The 21,777-nt window shown below is 39.9% G+C and overlaps 1 protein-coding gene across 2 annotated transcripts in view; it reads left to right on the top strand.

The window, feature by feature from the left end:
- Positions 1–3,255: 3,255 nt before the first annotated feature.
- The window catches only part of pde9ac (phosphodiesterase 9ac), a 28,316-nt gene continuing 9,794 nt past the window's right edge, over positions 3,256–21,777 (top strand). For both annotated transcript variants that reach the window (XM_061681434.1, XM_061681435.1), the window contains exons 1-15: positions 3,256–3,324; positions 4,809–4,879; positions 6,280–6,357; positions 10,640–10,683; positions 10,783–10,837; positions 11,051–11,121; positions 11,205–11,292; positions 12,636–12,714; positions 12,808–12,882; positions 12,994–13,080; positions 14,643–14,747; positions 14,822–14,904; positions 15,110–15,266; positions 19,255–19,368; positions 20,891–20,995. In XM_061681434.1, coding sequence (XP_061537418.1) covers positions 3,256–3,324; positions 4,809–4,879; positions 6,280–6,357; positions 10,640–10,683; positions 10,783–10,837; positions 11,051–11,121; positions 11,205–11,292; positions 12,636–12,714; positions 12,808–12,882; positions 12,994–13,080; positions 14,643–14,747; positions 14,822–14,904; positions 15,110–15,266; positions 19,255–19,368; positions 20,891–20,995 — 1,281 coding nt within the window. The remainder of the gene's footprint in view (positions 3,325–4,808; positions 4,880–6,279; positions 6,358–10,639; positions 10,684–10,782; positions 10,838–11,050; positions 11,122–11,204; positions 11,293–12,635; positions 12,715–12,807; positions 12,883–12,993; positions 13,081–14,642; positions 14,748–14,821; positions 14,905–15,109; positions 15,267–19,254; positions 19,369–20,890; positions 20,996–21,777) is intronic.

Raw genomic sequence — 21,777 nt, 5'->3', positions numbered from 1 at the left:
CGCTTAATCACAACACAATTACATTTATATTAATTTAATATGGATTGTAGTTTGTATCATGTTGTGTGCATATGTATTTGTAAATTTAAAAAACAATAAATAATAACAAAAGCATTAAATAATAATTTATACCTGGCCTTTCATAAACATGATGCTGCTCTGCATTTTTTGGGGTAGTTTTTTTTTTTTAACAAAACAAAAAAAAAAAAGAAACTCACATAAGAAATGGAAAAAATATTTTTTTAAAGATGTTTTTAAAGATTGTTTTTTAAAGATTTCATTAAATTAATTGGTTTGTTTAACTATTTTTTACTTAAAAGAAGGGAAAAAACTGCATTTTCTAAATTAAATAAAACAATAAATACAGTGGTCCCTTGAGATATGAGTCACACGACTTACAAGCTTTTCGAGATACAAGCCTTCATTCAGCCAATTTTTTGTCAGGGTAACTTTAAGATACGAACGCTATGTGGTGTCATTGAACTCAACTCACTTCACAACAAGCAGCAGTTTGGCAGATACTAAATACTTCTTTTAAAAATGGCTTAAAGCTTTTTTATTTATTCATTTATTTATTTTGTCCTGTTCGGCTGTTAGGTCAAGCAGAATGGAAACTCTGTATCCCTTTCATGCCGGAACAGTTTTACTGTGTCACAGTGGAGTTTTTAAGCTTCCGCTGTGATATTATAATTGCGGTTTATTGAGAATCAGACTTGATCAGTCGAACAGAACAAAGTTTCTCGAAAGGAGAGAGAAACAAAGACAAAAGACAAAGCGCTAATTGTAAACAGGATGAGAGAAGTAAATCATTACATTATCTACAACAATGAAACATTAAATATGAGTGTTGCATGGGTCTGTAGTGCTACACCCTATGAGGGAAGGAGAGGACAAGATAGAACAGGACAAGGACAGGAGAAGAAGCATGCAGGACAAGGATCGTGAACCCGGCTGTACAACTGAAGTGTGGTGGCATTAATTATGTAAATTATAAAAGTCTACAGGACGAGAGTATAAGTGGGGGGATACACAAGCGATTTGCATATTCATGAGTTATTTGTTGCAGTAAGTGCGTGACCCCATACCCAGCGAAAGTGTCCTAGGGGTGTGTGCTTGCCGACACATGCAAGCGAAATGACACCGTTTTGCATGCACAAAGACTCACAGAAGTGTCCTGTAACCCAATCAATCGAGGGTCAGGATCAGGCCCAGGGGGTGAAGCTTTTTAATGCCACGATGAGTTGACGTTTACTGTCAAACATAAAACAAAGGGAATTATATGTTGTGTACTTAAAACAACCACATAACTTTGCCTTTAAATCTGCTAGCTAAATGCTAACACATAATGGGAAACACCGTAGACGGGCGAACGAATAGCATCTATGTGGCGGTGTTTTCACAATAAAAGCAATAGATATGTGAACACAAACGGTGCACCAACACATGTAGACAAATATAACAATACACACAGGCCCATATTGTTTAACATCTGCAAGAAACAACTCATATCAATGCAGCTACGGAGTCACTTACAGTAGTTGTGAAACTATTCTTCATTTGTGTCTGTGTAACAGTATTTTACTGCCTACCCGGTGGCAAGTCTCGCACACCAGAAGGCGCCACAATAAATTAATCACAATGCACAAATTGTTTAATTATTTACATTCTATCTAATTATGCTAATACGATGTGTTTTTATAAAGTACAACATTACAGTGTGCTACTTTCCTAATTAAAAAACAAAAATCTTTGTTGACTCTTTGGGGGAGGCTGGAAAGGATTATTGGAAATTTTAGTCATTTCAATGGGGAAATACAAAGTGAGTGTTTTGAATTCCGAGCGGTGTCACGGAGCAAACCGATATCTCAAGGCACCACTGTAGATGCGTACTTATTGTTGCTACTTCAATTATACCCAAGAGGAAGGATTTTCATCACTACTTTCACTGAACCGACTCCACCAGCCACATGATTCCAACTCAATCGCATTGCCGGTTATCAGGCCACACGTTCCCCTCCTGATCAACTGCCTTCAAATTGCCACCAAAAATAAACCCGACTCTGAAATCTCTTCAAGTGCCTGCGTGGCCCCAACTCACCTGACCAAACCATCTGGTGGGCCTGCTCTCAAGAAGCAGGTCAGCGCATGAGTGGCCTGGGGATGAGGAGACAAGCACAAAAAAATACTAATGCTATTTTAAATGCAGTTTTAAATGTTTGAAAAAAGAACAATAGCATGCATTTCTAGGATGTGCATTAATGAAACAAAGAAAGCAACAGTTAGCAATAGGGCGGATTAGACATGTAGGATATCATTCTGATTGTGTATTTATTAATAGTTTGTCTAATGGATGTGTAGTAATCATCTGCCCAATACAGGTATAATTGAAATATTGGATGTTCCAACCATTTAACCAAAGCTCTATTTTTGTGCGTTTTCCACTCAGCATGTACAACGCAACATAGGGTCACAGGGGGTTGTCTTATTTCTCACCATAGTAACAGTCCCCCGGCAACCGGCCAGGAGAGCCAGTTATATTGATGGTACACCAAAGCCCTTTGGCTCCCTCACCGCACACCGCATCTCCATCGCCTCGCTTCGCCTCCTTCGGCTCCGTCGGTGGCGTTTTACTACTATTACTTCGCCTGTCTCCAAAGTGAGTCGGCTGCGGCATCGTCACCCCGGGGGACGTGAGCTTTGCTCACGGCTGGGGATGCGACACACCTCAGATTGTGAGTGTTGACTATTACTAATTTGATTAAATAGTATTTCATCAAGTCACTGATGGTGTAGTGGGGCACTCGCCTGACTTTGGTGCGGGCAGCGTGGGATCAGTTCCCACTCAGTGACGGTGTGAATGTGAGTGCGAATGGTTGTCCGTGTCTATATGTGCCCTGTGAGTGACTGGCGACCAGTTCAGGGTGTAGTCCGCCTTTCGCCCGAAGTCAGCTGGGATAGGCTCCAGCGCCCCGCGACCCTAACCGGGATAAGCGGTGTTGACAATGGATGGAGTATTTCATCAACTTGCAATAAAAAAATAAGGATAATCACTTGTTTTCTGTTCTGCTGTTATTTATGTCAAATGGGAATTACCTTACACCGAATCTGGGAATTACCTTACATCATATCAACATTTTTCCTTCATACTGTTTTCCTGATAGGAAAACATCCCTGTGGTCGCCTCCTCAACTTACCCATCAGTGCCAAACCAGGTCAACATCGCCACGGGCGTGTAAGAGGAGAGGGAGGTCGAACATGGGCTCCAGCTCCTCCTCCTATGCCCCCAAAGCCATTTATCTGGATGTGGATGGGAAAGTGCAGAAGGTGAGTCCAGAAAAGAATAGAAAATAAACAAATTCCGATGACCGTTTTTGTATTTTCAGTTGAAATGTTGCAGTTTTTCAAAGAAAGAAAAGAGTGGAATACAGTAGATGAGTGATTCTCAAAATGTGGTACACGTACCATGAGTAGTACATGAGCAAAAGAATCACTTAGTATAATACTCTTCGAATTAGCAACAATTAAGACATGAAACAAAATAAAACGCAGAATGAACCGTGTAGCAATGCAAACAGCCAGTTGAAACATTTTTAAATACAGTACACTACATTGTTTACTTTTCAAGCCCAGTGCATTTTGTAAGTACAGTTCAATTGTATTTAACTTTCAAGTGTATAATCCATCCATTTTCTGAGCCGCTTCTCCTCACAAGGGTCGCGGGAGTGCTGGAGCCCATCCCAGCTATCATCGGGCAGGAGGCGGGGTACACCCTGAACTGGTTGCCAGCCAATCGCAAGGCACATATAAACAAACAACCATTCGCACTCACATGCACACCTACGGGCAATTTAGAGTCGTCAATTAACCGACCATGCATGTTTTTGGGATGTGGGAGGAAACCCCCAAAATTGGATGTTAGGGTTCATTAAAGTCTCAAAATTGTGCATAGGGGTCAATACGAGGGTAAATGATTGTTTGTCCATATGTGTCCTGAGATTGGTCAGTGACGAGTCCGGGGTGTATCCCGCCTCTTGGCCAAAGTCAGCTGGAAAATGCTATTTTATTTTATTTTTATTTCATAATGATATACTGTATGTAAAATAGTTTAACACAATACAATACTTGCTTTAAGTCCGACCTCAAATGTCTGTTTCTTGTCACTATGTTTTTAATAATGAAATACCAGTACAACATGCTCTTTTTCATGATATTAAATTACTATTTACCTTATTGTGATTCATTTACCAAATACTATACCAATAAATTCGTTATTATGACCATGCCGAGAGCTGATAAACTGTTTGAAAACCATAAACAAAAACATCTGCCTATGTTGAGATGTTATTGTGCACCGTCGCAAGTGCATATTGGCGTAGAGTTTAAACGGAACACTTGCTGAGTGCCTCAAGTAGAGAGCTGCTAATGACACATGTCTGCTCAAGAGCCCCAAGCCCACAATTCAGTGTTTGTCTGCTACACCTGCTCCTTTTCAAGATCACAGCAAGTTTACCATCACTCGTATTTTTGAGTTTTGTTTTTTTTTCCCCCCAATTCTAAATGCATACCCATTGGGGGGAAGAGGGGCTTGTAGAAAATATAGTTGTCTTTCATGTGGTCTTTCTATTGACTATTTTTGATGGTTTGAGTGATATATGACCAGCATCCCACCCTGAGTAGGAACACTGAGGCCTTATATTAACCCCAATAGCATCAAAGGGCTGTACAGAGTGCAATTTATTCCTTTAGTTTGATGTTTTTGGTTTTTTTTCTCTTGTGCAAGAATACAATTTAGTGTGTGGTCTTTACAGGTGGTGTTCAGCAGACACTGCAGTCCTTGTGATATTAAGGAGCTTCTTTGTACCTCATCCAACATCCCCAGGTTGGTATTCAATGCTTTCCTTATGTGCAATTTAAAAAAAAAAAGAATTATGCCTTCTTATTACTAAATTGTGAGTACATACAGGATGCGTTTTATACATAAATATTATATCTGTTCTGATGGGATATACTATATTATGTCGCATGCCTAATTTTGTGATACATAGTACTGATTCAATTTTATGCCTGTTTTCTATTACATTCCATTTACTCATATGTAAATGCAAACTAAAATTATTATTTCTGGCCAGTATATCTCCTGATGCAGGTCATCTAAAAGGAAACTGTTAGCCTAATAGCATAATTGCCCAAGTTATTTTTTAACTTACGGTCACAATACCCATCCATTTTTCGAACCACTTATCCTCACAAGGCTCGCGGGCCTGCTGGAGCCTATCCAGCTATCTTTGGGCGAGAGGCGGGGTACACCCTGAACTGGTCGCCAGCCAATCACAGGGCACATACTGTATAAACACACAACCATTCACACTCACATTCACACCTACGGGAAATTTAGAGTCAATTACAGTCACAATATCAATTTTTTTTAAAATACCATTGTGCTTGCTAACAACCAAATATTTTTTTGTTTAGGTCTGTGTAGATTCTTAGTTATCTTAGTTAATTTGTGGAAATCTCCATAGGTTGAATCCAGGAAACTGGACTCTTGTTTGTTAAATTTTCAGTTTTTTTCTTGTTTCCCAAAAACTTTTTTAAAATTGTTTTTAAAAAAAGACATTTTCAGATTTTCTATGATTCATTCATTCATTTTCTGTACCGCTTATCCTCACTAGGGTCACGGGGGTGCTGGAGCCTATCCCAGCTATCTTCGGGCGAGAGGCAGGGTACACCCTGAACTGGTCGACAGCCAATAGCAAGGCACATATAAACAAACAACCATTCGCACTCACATTCACACCTACGGGCAATTTAGAGTCTTCAATCAACCTACAATGCATGTTTTTGGGATGTGGGAGGAAACCGGATTACCTGGAGAAAAGCCACGCAGGCACGGGGAGAACATGCAAACTCCACACAAGCGGAGCGAGGAATTGAACCCCAGTCCTCAGAACTGTGAGGCAGATGTGCTAACCAGTCTTTCACTGTGCCGCAATATGCCATTAGACTAATGAGATTATTGGACATATAATTAGCAGTAATAGTAGTAGTTGCAGTTGTAGTCGTAGTAGTAGTAAATGTGTGGCTTGCACTTCACACTCCAAACCACATAGGGGGCAGCAAATGCAATAAGATGAATGGCTTGATTTTTATTTATTTATGGTGGCTGCTCAGAGTATTTACAATGAGCAAATGAGCTTATAATTTGCTAAATATAATGTTTGTAATTAAGATAATAACATTACAGTAAGTGTAACCTTTCTTGGTATGTGCTTACAATAGGAACACTGCAATCATGATGGTGGATCCAGAAGGTGCATTGGTCTCGATAGATCCCACCATGCCCACCAACTCTCCCAAGTATGCACACTATGATATTACCACACTCTGGCTTTCAAGTTAAAGGGATGACATCAGTAAGACATTGACTGACTTTATGATATTCCTACCTTGGTCAAATTCAGATATTTCCTTCTATTATAATGGGTTTTTCCTAACTGGTAAATAAACGAGAAAGTGGAAAAGCTCTGTCAAAAGTTGTGTTTGAGATATATTATACTGTATACAGTGCATATAAAAAGTCTACACACACTTTTTCAAGTGCCAGGTATTTGTGATGTAAAAAATGAGAACGGGACAAATCATTTTCCCACATGATATGTGTTTGGGAAATTTTGTCCCAATGAAACCAATGTTGAATTTTTTGGACATTATTCCAAAAGGTATTTTTGGAGTAAACACACCACGACTCATCCACAAAAGAACGTCATACAATAATAACAGTGAAGCATGGCGGTGACAGCGTCATGCTTTGGGGCTGTTTTTCTTCAACTAGAATTATAAAGAGTTGAAAACAGCAGACACTGTGGTCACAAAGTCTTCGGGCTTCTGCTTAAGAGCTAAAAACACATCAGGAAAAGTCTACTAGAACAGCGGCCCTTTATTTTGGGTTTACTCAGAGGCACTTTAAATGGTGACAAGTGTGTGCTGACTCCCACTTAATATGAGTTTGACTGTAATTGGTTAATTCTGAACACAGTCACATCCCAGTTATAAGAGGGTGTTCACACTTGTGCAACCACTTTATCTCAGTTGTTTATTTTAACATCCCCTCTCAAACAACAAAAAAATCAATTGATTTGTACAGGTTACAGGTCACATTAATGGTGGAAACAATTCATCTTTGTCTCATTTTGTTACATCACAAAAACCTGGTATCTGAACAGTGGTGTGTAGACTTTTTATATCCACTGTATGTATGTAATATTTTCATTACTTTTTCATTGTTTTTCACATTTTGAAATGTATTTAGGTCCCAGACAGTTTTTGACACCATTCTAAAAGATCCTGGTAACCTCTAAAGCAGGGGTGTCAAACTCATTTTTGTCACGGGCCACATCCCAGTTATGACTTCCCTCGGAGGGCCGCTACGACTGTGGACCCATAAAAATGAAAGATTACCTCATATACTGTAATGACAGTGTACACAACACACTGATGAATAACGTGTTTTGAAATCAGAAGCCTATAAAACCCCATTTTCAAAGGGTGATTGGTAACGAAAAAGATGCTTGCAAATATCTCAATGGTATTACACCAGAAAGCAATTAGCAATTTTAATTTGCTTTCGCGGGCCACACAAAATGATGTTGTGGGGCCGGATATGGCCCCCGGGCCACCAGTTTGACACCAGTGTTCTAACGCATTGTTATAAACGTTACAACATATTGAATATGCCTAAATGGAGAAATTGTATGGATCGTTTTGGACATACACATACAAAAGTACAAAATTATCATTTTTTTAAAGGTCCCATGTGATCACATTTTATTTGATGTTATTTTGTCATAACCGTTGATGTTCTTTTAACGCGTTTGCAAGATAATGTGGTTTAGAAATGCCCAGGATGCCTTTTTTCAAGCTGTTCAAGTTCATCTTTTACGCCTGGCAATTGAGACGGCCAGATTTCTCATTAATATTTGGACATAAATAAACTTTTTTTTTTTTTTTAAACCAGTCTTGTTCAGCTGCATGGCCTTGCAGAATGGTGGATTTGTATACCTTTGTGCTGAAACAATTTTGTTGTGCAACAGGGGAGTTTGAAACACTCCTGCTACTTGTTTTTGATTTTTCTTTTAATTATTCTGATATTTATTGAAAATGCAGCCGGACTGAAAAGGGTTTTAGGTGACAGACAAAAGGGCAGAGTGGACAAGGGGACTAGGGGTGAAAATCACAGCAGAACACTAGTGAGATAGTCTAGATATTTGAGCGTCTTCTGATTGGATCGTTTTTATTCATAATTTAAATATGGAACACAACTTTGCTCTGATTGGTCCTTGGCGATATCATGGCATCTTGTAGCTTGTGGCGGCCAAGCGAGCATAGCTACATCGTGTTTGGATCTTCGATATGGGGTCTTACTATCTTGTGAAGCAGAATTAACCAAGCATTGGATCGTCGACCTACTAATGGGGAACGTGAGCTGAAAGGGACATGGGTGAAAATAAAAAGAGAGGGGGATATTTTTAGTTTAGGGTCGTCCTTCGCTCCTATTCACTTGAACATAACCGACATGCGATGTTCATTGCCCACACATATTTTGGTGCACTGGCATTGTTGTAAAACACAACATAGCAATGCAAAGCAAAGCAAAGCAAATTTATTTATGTACCGCGTTACATCCACAAGGTAACTCAATGTGCTTTACATGATTAAAGGCATTTAAAAACAAAGAAAAACAACAACCTATAAACATTTAAAACCATCCATCCATCCATTTTCTTTACCGCTTATCCTCACCAAGGTCACGGACGACAGGAGCCTATCCCAGCTATCTTCGGGCGGGAGGCGGGGTAGACCCTGAACCGGTCGCCAGCCAACCGCAGGACACATAGAAACAAACAACCATTTGCACTCACATTTACACCTACGGGCAATTCAGAGTCTCCAATCAACCTACCACGCATGTTTTTGGGATGTGGGAGGAAACCGGAGTGCCTGGAGAAAACCCACGCAGGCACGGGGAGAACATGCAAAAACTCCACACCGGCGGGGCTGGGATTTGAACCCTGGTGCCCAGAACTGTGAGGCAGATGTCCTAACCAGTCACCCACCGGGCCAGCACATTTAAAACAAAGAGGGAAAAAAATAAAAGTTAAATTAAATTAAAACAGCGTACAGTGCAAGAAATATCATTTAAAAGTTTAAATGCTCTAAAACGCACGAGAAAAAAAGAGGTGTTATTACCCTGGGCTTAAAAACATTCACACTTGGGGCTGACGTCACTTCTGTTGGCAACTTATTCCATTTGTGTGCGGCATAATAGCTAAATGCTGCTTCACCACGTTTGCTTTGGATTCTGTGCTCCACCATTTGACCTTAGTCCGTCGATCTCAGAGCCCTACTGGATTTATATTCCATTACCATTTATTTCATGTATTTTGGACCTAAGCCATTTAGTCATTTGTAGACCAGTAGCAGAAGTTTAAAATCTATTCTAAAGCTGACTGGAAGCCAGAGTAAAGACTTTATAATTGGAGTAATATGCTCTGACCTCTTTGTTCTGGTCAGAACCCGAGCTACAGCATTCTGAATGAGCTGCAGCTGTTTATTCCTCTTTTTGGGGAGTCAGTCAGAAGACCATTACAATAGTCTACTTGACAGTATGTATACTTTATAGACTGTATTTGTATGGTTTGGTGGCGGTCGAGACTCGCTTAAAACACGGAGATGCCGAGTTGAGTGGGTGGGTAGCAATCACGAAGTGGGCAGGTACTGGAATATTAATTGACAAAACTGCATCGCAACGACAGCGTATTCAAATCCACTTGTTTTGCAAGCCTTATGCCATTGACTCAATTCAATCAACAAACTGCACAGATGTCAAACTTAAACCATGCTACAGACTCATTTTGTACTATGTGATGCATAAAATAGTCGAACATTTTGAATTTCGATGCCATGTGACCTTTAATAATGATCTCTAAAGCATCAATCTTTCTTGTGTCCTTTCAGGAAAAGATATCAATCAATATTTAAAATGACTTTAAAAAAACTGGCCAGGATAAGAATAAGTTGTTAGCACCATAATAAAAAAAAAGTGGCTATCGATTAAATGTAGTGTTGATGTTACCATTCTTTCATAATCTTGATCTCTGTCGACATCATTTTAGATGCTTGGACATAATTCTAAAAGGTTTGAGGAGGTATTTGATTAAAGTATAGTGTCGCTATATAGTGTAGCTTCGGTATCACCCGTGGACAGATGGACTGCCTGATGCAGAATTCTGGTGCTGATCTCAATTTTCAATTCTATTTCCTCAATCCTTGAATTAAAAAGAAGAAACTGGTAGTGGACATTCTTTGCTTAGCCTTTACTCATCATAAGTCAAAATCAGCTTTGTTGTAAAAACATTATGTACAAAGAACTAAAATGGCTTATTATTACTGTTTACGTTATAAAGATGAATATAAAAATGAAAATATGTTCTCTGGGGGATTTCCTATCAACAACATATTATGCATACTGATCTGATCCTGATTTTTGGGGGATAGGACTTTAGCTCTATCACATCTCTTGGGAGTAATACTGTGCGTTGAATGGGAACTGGTACTAATGATAATCTTTTTTTGTGTGAAGCTCTCTGTACAAAATTGTCCCCCTGTCTACTGGCCAACTTGGAGGTAAGTAAGCCCATCACTGCCACATCCAGTCATATTTCAAAAACAAGAGTGAAACTCGCAAGTTGACTCTATTACGATGTTTACCATACATGCGTGCAGAGAAGGAGGACATGTTCCAGAACGTGTTGTCCCAGGTGGCAGAGCAGTTCAGCAGGTAACACCTCCGCTGTTTGTTATGCTCTGGCTGAAGCCTGCCCTTACGCCTACCTCACACACATACCTGACAGGCAGCGCTGCCTTTTTAAAGCCACACACTCAAGCCCATTGAAGACAAGTTTAATCACACACCAAAACAATTGAGGTGTTTTGTTCCTGTACCGTTTCCTTATTGTGCTGCTCTCCAAGATGCAATGTGGTTTCCTCGCAGAGCCTTTCGCATCAATGAGCTGAAGACTGAGGTCACCAACAGGCTTGCCATGCTGGAGAAGAGAGTAGAGCGTAAGTGGTCGATTCTGAAGAAAATCGAATAAAGCACAAGATCACGATTAAGAACACTCTCAATTGTTGTGTTTATGTTTCAGTGGAGGGTCTGAAGGTGGTAGAGATTGAGAAGTGTAAAAATGATCTGAGGAAGCTTCGGGATGAGATGACATCGAGAGGCGGTGGCAGGTGACCGTGACGTTTTACATGGTTTATATGCCCAATGGACTAATGCCTGACATCTGCCAATCAATTAATTGATCAATCAAAAATTTAGCAAGAGCCCTTGCTTCCCCCTGAATCTTTTTTTTTTTGCATACGTCCTCATAGAATTGACAATACGTTTATATTTCCTAGGATGTCCACTTCTATGCCTTTCTGTGTCTCTTCCAGTCTCTGTATCACTGTTGCAATCTGCTGATCACACTCTTTAGTTAGTCCGGGGAACTTCCTCACACCTCGCTCCTCAATGCTTTGTCCGAGACCCAGATCTCAGGCTGCCATCTTAAGTTGTACCTCAGTCATCTTAAATGGGCATCGAGGAGCGAGCACCGAGGTAGTAACTAACTAAAATCAAGGGACCATTGATGTTTCTGTTATGTTGTCTTTTAGCGTCTCCATAGTGATTACAAAAATAGCCGTGTACCAGCTAGACCTTAAACAGAGCAGGACTTAAAATTAAGTATTTTGTTTTTGTAATTCCTTGATTATTTTAGTTTCAATGTACATGTTTTGTGAAGTCTCCAATTTATTTTGGGCCGTATTTAATACTGAAATAACTTAATTACATTGGCTCATGATTACTTTTTGCCAAATGCATTTGGCCACATCAAGAAATAAAAACCTTTGGATGGTTCTACACTTTTTCGCATCACAAATATGCACTACAAGTGAGGGTTTAATTGCACTTGAAACATAAAAGCTAAAATGATGTGTTATGATATTAATAAATTAGCCATGGGGACGATTGATTTGCAAACAAACATGTAAACAACAGAGTGAGGATCCACGACCAAGGAGGTTGCCAATAAAGAAATTAGATTTTGTTGTTTTCAATTGAGTTATACAGGTTATAGGTCACTTTGATGGTGGACAAAAAGGTTTTAAATGATTCATCTTGGTCTCCTTTTCTTTAGATCACAAAAATATAACATTTGAACAGGGGCGTGTAGACTTTTTAGATCCACTGTAGATCTATTTGAGGGCGTGTCGAGAGATGCCCACTGTCATAGAGAAAATATAATATTTACCTTCTCAACTCATTATGGACTGAGCGTCTGAATTTGTGGGAACCATTCAAGGATCCAAGAGCTATAAATTACTGGTTGAATGAGTTTGGTGAGGACAAATGTGACTGGCCCGAACACCAAGCCCATCAAACACCTTTGGGAATAAACTTGAACAGAGATTGTGGGCCGAACCAATTCCATAGTTTTAGTTCCTGTTTCAGGCATAACAGCCATAAGTCCCAATACCTTTGTCCATAATGCTTAAATAAACCAAAATATCTTGCTCTTCCATTCTTGCTTTAGGGTAAACTGCCCATGTAAATACAATTTTGACGACGGGAAGAAGGTCACTCCGAGACGAGACGTCCCCAACTACCCAAAAGTGAGTTTCATGTGACACTGTACATCTACTGTACAAGCGGAATATGCAAATAGATTCTAACTGCTTTTTTTTTTCTACATTTGTTCTCTACAGTATACACTGTCACAGGAGACTGTTGAGGCACTAAAGAAGCCGACATTTGATGTCTGGCACTGGGAGCACAATGAGGTGCAGTAGCGTCTACAAATCCGCTTAATCGAGATATCTTAACATGCCCTTCTGTGATTTCTTATGCTTTTAATCAAAGCACTTTGCACACGTCTTCCTTTGCGGCTCTAGATGCTGAGCTGTTTGGAGTACATGTATCATGACTTGGGGCTGGTGAAAGAATTCAACATGAACCCCATCACACTCAAACGCTGGCTGGTAATGAATATTAATAAATTAGATCGCAACACGAATATAGGAAATGTTATTTCAGGAGGGGAAAAGTTGTGCGTGCCACGTGTGATGTCAGTGTACATTAATTCAGCAAGAATCAAAGGATTCAGAATGTTTTTCTTTTTCTTTGGCTTTTTTGCAACACTTTTTCCTAAAGAAGGTCCGGCTTTATCAATTAATCCTTTCCAGCTCCCCCAAAAAACATCAACAGAAATTGTAATATTTATAAAATGAAAAATAGCACAGGACAATATTGTTCTGTATAAAAGCATTTAGTAATAAAATAACATAAAATACAATGTATACAAAAACTGTTTTCCTCCCATTTTCTTTCTTTTTCTTACATTTTTCACTTCACTTTCACTTGATTTTTTTTGCCTTTTTCACCACAATTTCCTCACTTTAAACAGGTTCACATATGCTACACTGCTGCTTGTACTGCTGCGTCAAGTCGACTCCACGCACATCTTGCTCATGTTTTTCAAGCTTTAATTCAATGGACATCACCCGCTTCTTATTCTCTGCATTCACTTTTGATGTTGCAGTAATTATAAACCTCAAAACAACTTATGTTTGAACACAAGTGGTAGCAACACATGCAAACAGCAAACATACAACAATACTCACACACAGGCATATAGTCTTTATCCTCAGCAGAAAAAATGACCGCTATTATTGCAGCTTAGAAGTGACTGTCTTCTGTGTTTCATCATCAAATCTACCTGCCGTACAGTATGTCTGTCTGTATTATACTGCCCTATGGTGGGCAAGGCGCACACACCAGAATGAGCAGCACAATGCCCATTGAATTATCATGACGCACAAACTGTTTAATTATTTGCAGTCAATGAAATTGTGTTATTTCTGTATGTTTTCTAAATAACAATACCAATACTGCAGAATTCCATTTTTCATATTACGTTGTAAAAGCACATTACAACAAAGTGCTATTTCGACGCACTGGAATGGATTACATTTCATATCAAAGCGGAAAGATGATTTGAGACAGGAGTGTTTTGACTTATGTGTGTGGTCAGGGAACAAATTGAACAGGTATCTCAAGGCACCACTGTAATTATTTTTACACTTGTATGCTAATACAGAGGACTCCTTCTATTCGCGAAAGATATGGACCAGCCCAAATAGCGAAAATCTGTGGAAAACTGACACCCATTATAACTGCATTGAAAAAAAATATCATTGTTTTTTAAACCCCAAAAAGTCTTGAATAAGCAGGGATAAACCGCCAATATGTGGGGTTGGTTTCCCCCAGAAAAAAAAAAACCTGAAAAAAAAAGGAATTTTATTTTTTTATTTTTTAAATCCGCGAATAGGTGCATCTGCGGCTGCCGAACCGCAAGTATGCAGGGTTCCACTGTAATGATCAAATGCTAGTTATAAATATGCCTGCACAATTAAAATTGATTCATCATCACCTGAGTTTAACCCTGAGAGTATTTTTAGTTCCATTATTCCCTATGGGAAAAATAATTGCCCAAATCCAAACAAAGCTATTAAATACTTTTTTTCTCCTCGTAACTTTGAAGTTGGCTATCCAGGAGAACTACCGCAACAACCCCTTTCACAACTTCCGCCACTGCTTTTGCGTTAGTCAGATGATGTACGGCATGATCCACCTCTGCAACCTGCAGGTGAGGTGCCGAGGCAACTGATCTGACCCCTTTGGACATTCCAAATTGCGTAAACTCTCACTGTTGTTGTACAGGAGAAGCTGACTCTCACTGATATGGGCATTCTAATGACAGCTGCGGTGTGTCATGACCTGGACCACCCTGGATACAACAACACGTAAGACTCGTTAATCTCTCTGTGCTGGTGTTGAATGATTCAGCACAGGAGATGAGATTGACCTCAGTATGTATTGACAATGTCGTTGCTGTGCTGTGCAACTATTTTACCAACGGGAGCTTCCACATAATGCGCTGATCCCGAAGCCTGTAATCATGTTGTTTTGCTCTCAGTTGACCGAATTGTTGTGTCATCCACCTATCAGGTACCAAATCAATGCGCGGACAGAGTTGGCGGTGCGCTACAATGACCTCTCGCCACTGGAGAACCATCACTGCGCCGTAGCATTCCAGATCCTTTCCCTTCCTGAGTGCAACGTCTTTGCAAATGTGGATCCCGAAGCATTTAAACAGATTCGACAGGTGAGTTGGCCAACATATGTGCTCGTCAGATACTTCATTGGGCACACTTAGCACATTTAATGAGATAAAATTTACAAGACGTACAAAGATGGCTACAGGTCAATGGTTGTATTTTCTCATGCATTGTAATACATTAGTGGTTCAAACCTAGTGGGGAAGTTGATAAATTACAGTTTAATCAACCCTTCAGATATTTGAAAAAACTAAAAATAAATCCTTTTTCGATACTGCTTCTCCTCATAGTGGTCGTAGATGAGTTAGAGTGGAGATTCAAACGCAGAACCTCTCAACTGTTAGTTAGTTAGACCGCAACACTGAGCTGCCTATAAATAAAGCTACAAAATACTAAAATAACTAAAATTCCAAGAATATCTGTTGTTCAATAAAAATTGCAAATAAATCCAGAAATGTAGTGTACCGCACTCAGTAATGTTTATTTGTCTGACGCAATTTCATTTAATCGCTGACACTTTCTTGCCTTCTTATGATTCGAAAAAACATTAGAAACACGTCTGAGTATGATGGCATTCCCAGAACTTGCGGTCCAATTAGTGTTTCGCAACCTTTATTTAAGCCAAGGCACATATTTTACATCAGAAAAACATCGTGTCCCTTCTGCCATTTAGTGGGGAGCAGTATTGCCACAGTTAAATGCAGCACTATGGAGGGCAACAAGCCAGTGCAAACTGAAGGGCCGGTCCCAAGCCCGGATAAATGCAGAGGATTGCGCCAGGAAGGGCATCCGGCTTAAAACTTTGCCAAGCAAATATGAGTGTTCATTTAAAGAATTCCATACCGGATCAGTCGTGGCCAGCGTTAACAACGTCCGCCACCGGCGCCCGGCAGGTTGAAATTCAGCTACTGTGGGTTGAAGACGAAGAAGAGGTGGAAAGTGGGTTCTTCGGCAGAAATAGAAGAGGAAAGCACAGAGCCTAGAACTGAATGTGGGGACTTTGAATGTTGGGACTATGACAGGAAAATCCCGGGAGTTGGTTGACATGATATATTGGTATATATATATATATATATATATATATATATATATATATATATATATATATATATATATAAAGGTTGATATATTGTGTGTACAGGAGAACAGGTGGAAAGGCCGTAAGGCGAGAAGTTTAGGGGCAGGGTTTAAATTATTTTACCATGGTGTACATGGGAAGAGAGTCTGGGTTATTTTAAAAGAAGAGTTGGCTAAGAATGTCTTGGAGGTGAAAAGGGTATCAGATCGAGTGATGAGGCTGAAACTTGAACTTGAGAGTGTTATGTATAATGTGATTAGTGGCTATGCCCCACAGGTAGGATGTGACCTGGAGGTGAAAGAGAAATTCTGGAAGGAGCTAGACGAAGTAGTTCTGAGAATCCCAGACAGAGAGAGAGTCGTGATTGGTGCAGATTGCAATGGACATATTGGTGAAGGAAATAGGGGTGATGAAGATGTGATGGGTAAGTACGGCATCCAGGAAAGGAACAGATGGTGGTAGACTTTGCAAAAAGGATGGAAATGGATGTAGGGAACACTTTTTTCCAGAAGAGGCATGAATATAGGGTGACCTACAAGAGCAGAAGTAGAAGCACACAGCTGGATTACATCTTGTGCAGACGATGTAATCTGAAGGAGGTTACTGACTGTATGGTAGTGGTAGGGAGAGTGTGGCTAGACAGTATTGGAGGGTGGTGTGTAAAATGACTCTGGTGGTGGGGAGGAAGATTAAGAAGACAAAGACAGAGCAGAGAACCATGTGGTGGACGCTGAGACAGGACGAGTGTTGTGCAGCTTTTCGGGAAGAGGTGAGACAGGCTCTCGGTGGACAAGAGGAGCTTCCAGAAGACTGGACCACTCCAGGCAAGGTGATCAGAGAGGCAGGCAGGAGAGTACTTGGTGTATCTTCTGGCAGGAAAGGAGAGAATGAGACTTGGTGGTGGAACCTCACAGTACAAGAAATCATACAAGGAAAAAGGTTAGCTAAGAAGAAGTGGGACACCGAGAGGACCGAGGAGAGGCGAAAGGAATACATTGAGATGCGACATAGGGCAAAGGTAGAGGTGGCAAAGGCCAAACAAACGGCATATGATGTATGCCAGGTTGGACACTAAAGAAGGAGAAAAGGCTCTGTACAGGTTGGCCAGACAGACAGATAGAAATGGGAAGGATGTGCAGCAGGTTAGGGTGATTAAGGATAGAGATGGAAATATGCTGACTGGTGGCAGTAGTGTGCTAGATGGATGGAAAGAATACTTTGAGGAGTTGATGAATGAGTCAAGATACAGTAATAAAATGAAGCATCGCTTTTAGTGGTGCAACGACCATTCATTATTATTAATATTAATTCATTCATGTATCGATTTATATTCCTACGGTCCAACTGGATCGATCTGTGCATGGCAAGTTAGCCTTCTAGACGTAAATATATAAATTTAAATTGTTTTAAAATGTACCGTAACTAATCGATTGTATCGATAGTGTGAAATCACACACTGGATTTAAGCATGGCAGGCTTTATATGGAGATGTGTCTGTGTTGCATTACCAAGAAAAACTATTGTAATTCCTCTTAGCTTGATTTTCAGTTAGCACTGTCAAGGCTACTTTCTTCTTCGTTGTCGTCGTCCACGTCCCTTTTCTTCTTCGTTTCCTTTTCTAAGCCCCAAATCAAGTCAAGCCTCTAGTGGTTGGAGGTGTCTGTGTGTTGTTTTTCTGTCTGGTGGATGGCAGAAGAGGGGGAGAATAGCGAGAATATTTCAGGCTCACGTTTGTGCTACAAAGAGCAGGTTTGTTCATTTATTTGGCGCTCTATGTATTGTTAACACTATTCCCAAAAGATTTTCCTCATGAAAAAAACATCACAGTGCTTCGTTTTAGCCATTAGTATTTAACGGTTTATTACAGGGATTCACAAATTGGGTCCAGCTAGCGACTCCATTTTTCCAAGGACCCCCTCATAAATCAAACACCAATTAAACATCTCTTTTCGAGGAACAAGCTGGCCGAAAAAGTACATAGCTGAATTAATATAAATAACAATAAGTTGCTGTTTTCCCCTTTGTTTTATAGCAAAGCAATAAAATCTAACTATTTTTATTAAGCAGACTCATAGTCCATTACGAAACACATACAGTACGCTACACAGTAAGACACATAAAAGGAAAGTGCATCATGAAAATCTTTATGTTTCATGACCATAATTTGTTTTTACCCGATTTCCTAACAAGAAAACAACAACCATCCAAGAAATTTCACCTGCAATATCCATCCATCCATCCATTCATCCATTCATTTTCCGGACCTCTTCTCCTCACTAGGGTCGCGACCGTGCTGGAGCCTATCCCAGCTATCTTCGGGCGAGAGACGGGTTACACCCTGAACTGGTCGCCAGCCAATCGCAGGCCACATATAAACAAATATCCATTCACACCTATGGGCAATTTAGAGTCTGAAATCAACCTACCACGCATGTTTTTGGGATGTGGGAGGAAACCGGAGTGCCCGGAGAAAACCCACCAGGCACGGGGAGAACATGCAAACTCCACACAGTCGGGGCCGGGATTTGACCCCGGACCTCAGAACTGTGAGGGAGATGTGCTAACCAGTCGGCCACCGTGCCACCTGCAATATCCAGTATGCAGATATTTATTTCACAGTCACACTGGATGAATTTTGGGCGAAAAAGTTACTGAATCGATTTCCAGCCACTGAATCGTTTTAGATCGTATCGCTCTAAATGAAGCAATATCGTCCTTGAATCGAATCGGCAACCATGAATCGTGATATGAATCATTGCTAAAATAAATTGTTACACACCAAATCGCTGTACCGCGTCAGTATTTACCACACCCATGCCTACATGATATTGTTAGATTAATACAATCAAAATATAACATTAATATCTTTATAGAAATACCTAATCACATGACCGATGCCTACTATGCAGTTTTAATGTCAAACTGAACAAGTAGCTGAATTTGCCCTTTGTCTGCAGGCCATAATCACCCTCATCCTGGCCACTGACATGGCCAGACATGGCGAGATACTGGACTCATTCAAACAGAAGGTGGACAGCTTCGACTTCACCAATGAGGAGCATGTGACATGTGTATGTATATGATGTCAGCAGTAAGTTGTCAGTACAAGCAAGCCTTTATCCATTGATTGTATGAAGCATTTGGAAATGTAATGGCAAGGGGGGGGGGCGGCATACAGGGTACAATGTCTTGTAAACGAGACATATCTATATCTATCTATCTATCTATCTATCTATCTATCTATCGACTATATCTTTAGCTTTTTGCTGCTGAAAAAGGTTACTACGGAGTTCAGTAGTCAGCCCTATAGGTCACACTAGTGTTGATCAAGGGTGTGCATCTTGAGATATACTCTAGCAGTGAGATAACCTTATGTTTTGGCTTTGATGTAGTGTTTCAGCCCTCCTTGTCCAGACTGTAAATTAATGTTGCTTGCTCAAAGTCCTCATTGGCTAATTTCACCATATCCCAGCACCCATAAATATTCAACACATTTCATCACCAAGCTGCCAAATTGCAGTTATTAATTAATGTAGCGGTGTTGCAAATGACTTGGGCAAGGCAATACCTTTCAGTTTTGTAATTGTACTGTGTTGTGTTATGTATACACTGTATTGTATTTATTTAACAAGGGGCATACATAACATAACTGTTGCACCAGAGTTGGCTATATATTTAGGTTATTTGCATCTGTGGTCCATGTCGTGAATTGTGCTCGACCTTCTTGGCCAAGTCACCTTTGGAAACGAGACCTTGGTCTTGATGGGTTTTTATTTTCTGATTTAATACAAGCTTTAAATATCTCACACCCCCACGTCCAGAACTTAGCCAAACATTCAAGAACTGTATGTCATTAGCCTGATCGCATAATTTCTCATAAAAAGCATAAAAATTCCCTTTTTGAATGTATTTGGAAACAAGAAACAAGAAGAATCCAGTTGCCTCAATTCAACCTTTGCGAATTTCCATGACTTGGATGACTGAGAACCTACACAGACATAAAGAAAAAAAACTTTTTTAAACAAGCACATTTGTAGTTTCTATTGGTATTTTAATAGTAAATTAAAAATGACTTGGGCAATTATGCTATTAGGCTTACGATTTGCTGGTAATCAGAAGCTAACACTGGACGTAGTTACCTCACTTGAACGTGGCTATGATATGAGCCTAGCTGATCATATCATGGTGGAAAAAAACTTTTTTTTTTTTTTTTTTTTTGTAAATTAGCCCCAATGTTACTGTTTGTTTGCAGCCTTGATGGTTATATGAATTACATTCATGTACTGCACCAGATAATAAGTTGATACAGCCATTAATTCCCTCGAGTAACTTTGGGTTACCTGGTGATACCTAGAATAGCCTATTAATTAGGTTATATGCTTTTACAGTCTTCGGTCAGAAGTCATGTCACTGAAGGGTAGTTCAAGAGTAGGAATTTCGACTTTGACAGGCGTTCCAATATTTCCTTGTCAGAGGTCATAAAGGTCCGACTTGTCCGTGTTCTGGAATGCAGCAGAAAGGGTTGAGAACTGCTAGTTAGTGTAGTTTGTATGTCCGAAGCTACTACAATGCCCCTGTTTGCTGTGTTTTCAGCTCAAGATGGTACTGATCAAATGCTGCGATATTTCCAATGAGGTGCGGCCCACCGAGGTGGCTGAGCCGTGGGTGGACTGCCTATTGGAGGAGTACTTCATGCAGGTGAGCAGGCAACCCACACACATGAATAAATGTTTAAATATAAACAGTTCTTAAAGATTACAGTCTTCCCTCATTACTGTATAGCTTTTCTCCTTTTGTGGGTTCACTACATTGTATATTTTTTTTCTCCTATTTATATTGCAAATTATTCATGGTAACGTGCAATTTTGCGGTGATAATTTTTCTATATGGATTGTTACTTCAGACTCACGTAGCAATAAGCTACTGTGCCTCAATTTAAGTCAATTTAAGAGCTGCAAGATAAAGCTGTTGTTTTTCGGAGTCTGTAAAGTAAACACTTGTGCGGCTGTTTTCTTTTTTTTTTTTTTTTTAAATGAGTCACTTTGATTGACCCCCGAAGGCTTTGGGTGTGGTCATGTGACTGCGTTGTGCTGTCTGATTGGTGAATTGGAGTCAAATTAAACTATTGATCATGTTGGATTGGCACAACGGCGCCCTATGCGGAAGTTGAACATGGAGTCTAAAAATAGATCGCACACACAATAGTGGATAAATAAAAGTAGCGAGCGGCATGTCGATCATTCTAACGGAGTAAGAGTATCGATTCATCGTCACATAAATATTCAAATAAAAGTGAACGTATGGTGCATTTAAACTACTCTGACAAGTACAATTTATCCAAAATGTTACTTAAGTCACTGACTGGTTAGCACAGCTGCCTCAAATACAGGTTCAAATACAGCCTCAGCTGTGTGGAGTTTGCATGTTCTCCCCGTGCCTAAGTGGGTTTTCTCCTGGTACTCCGGTTTTCTCCCACATTC

The sequence above is a fragment of the Phycodurus eques genome, chromosome 7 (assembly GCF_024500275.1).
Source record: "Phycodurus eques isolate BA_2022a chromosome 7, UOR_Pequ_1.1, whole genome shotgun sequence".
In the NCBI taxonomy this organism is placed as follows: Eukaryota; Metazoa; Chordata; class Actinopteri; order Syngnathiformes; family Syngnathidae; genus Phycodurus; species Phycodurus eques.
Note: the sequence above shows the minus strand (reverse complement) of the source record. Positions and strands in the feature narration are given on the sequence as shown.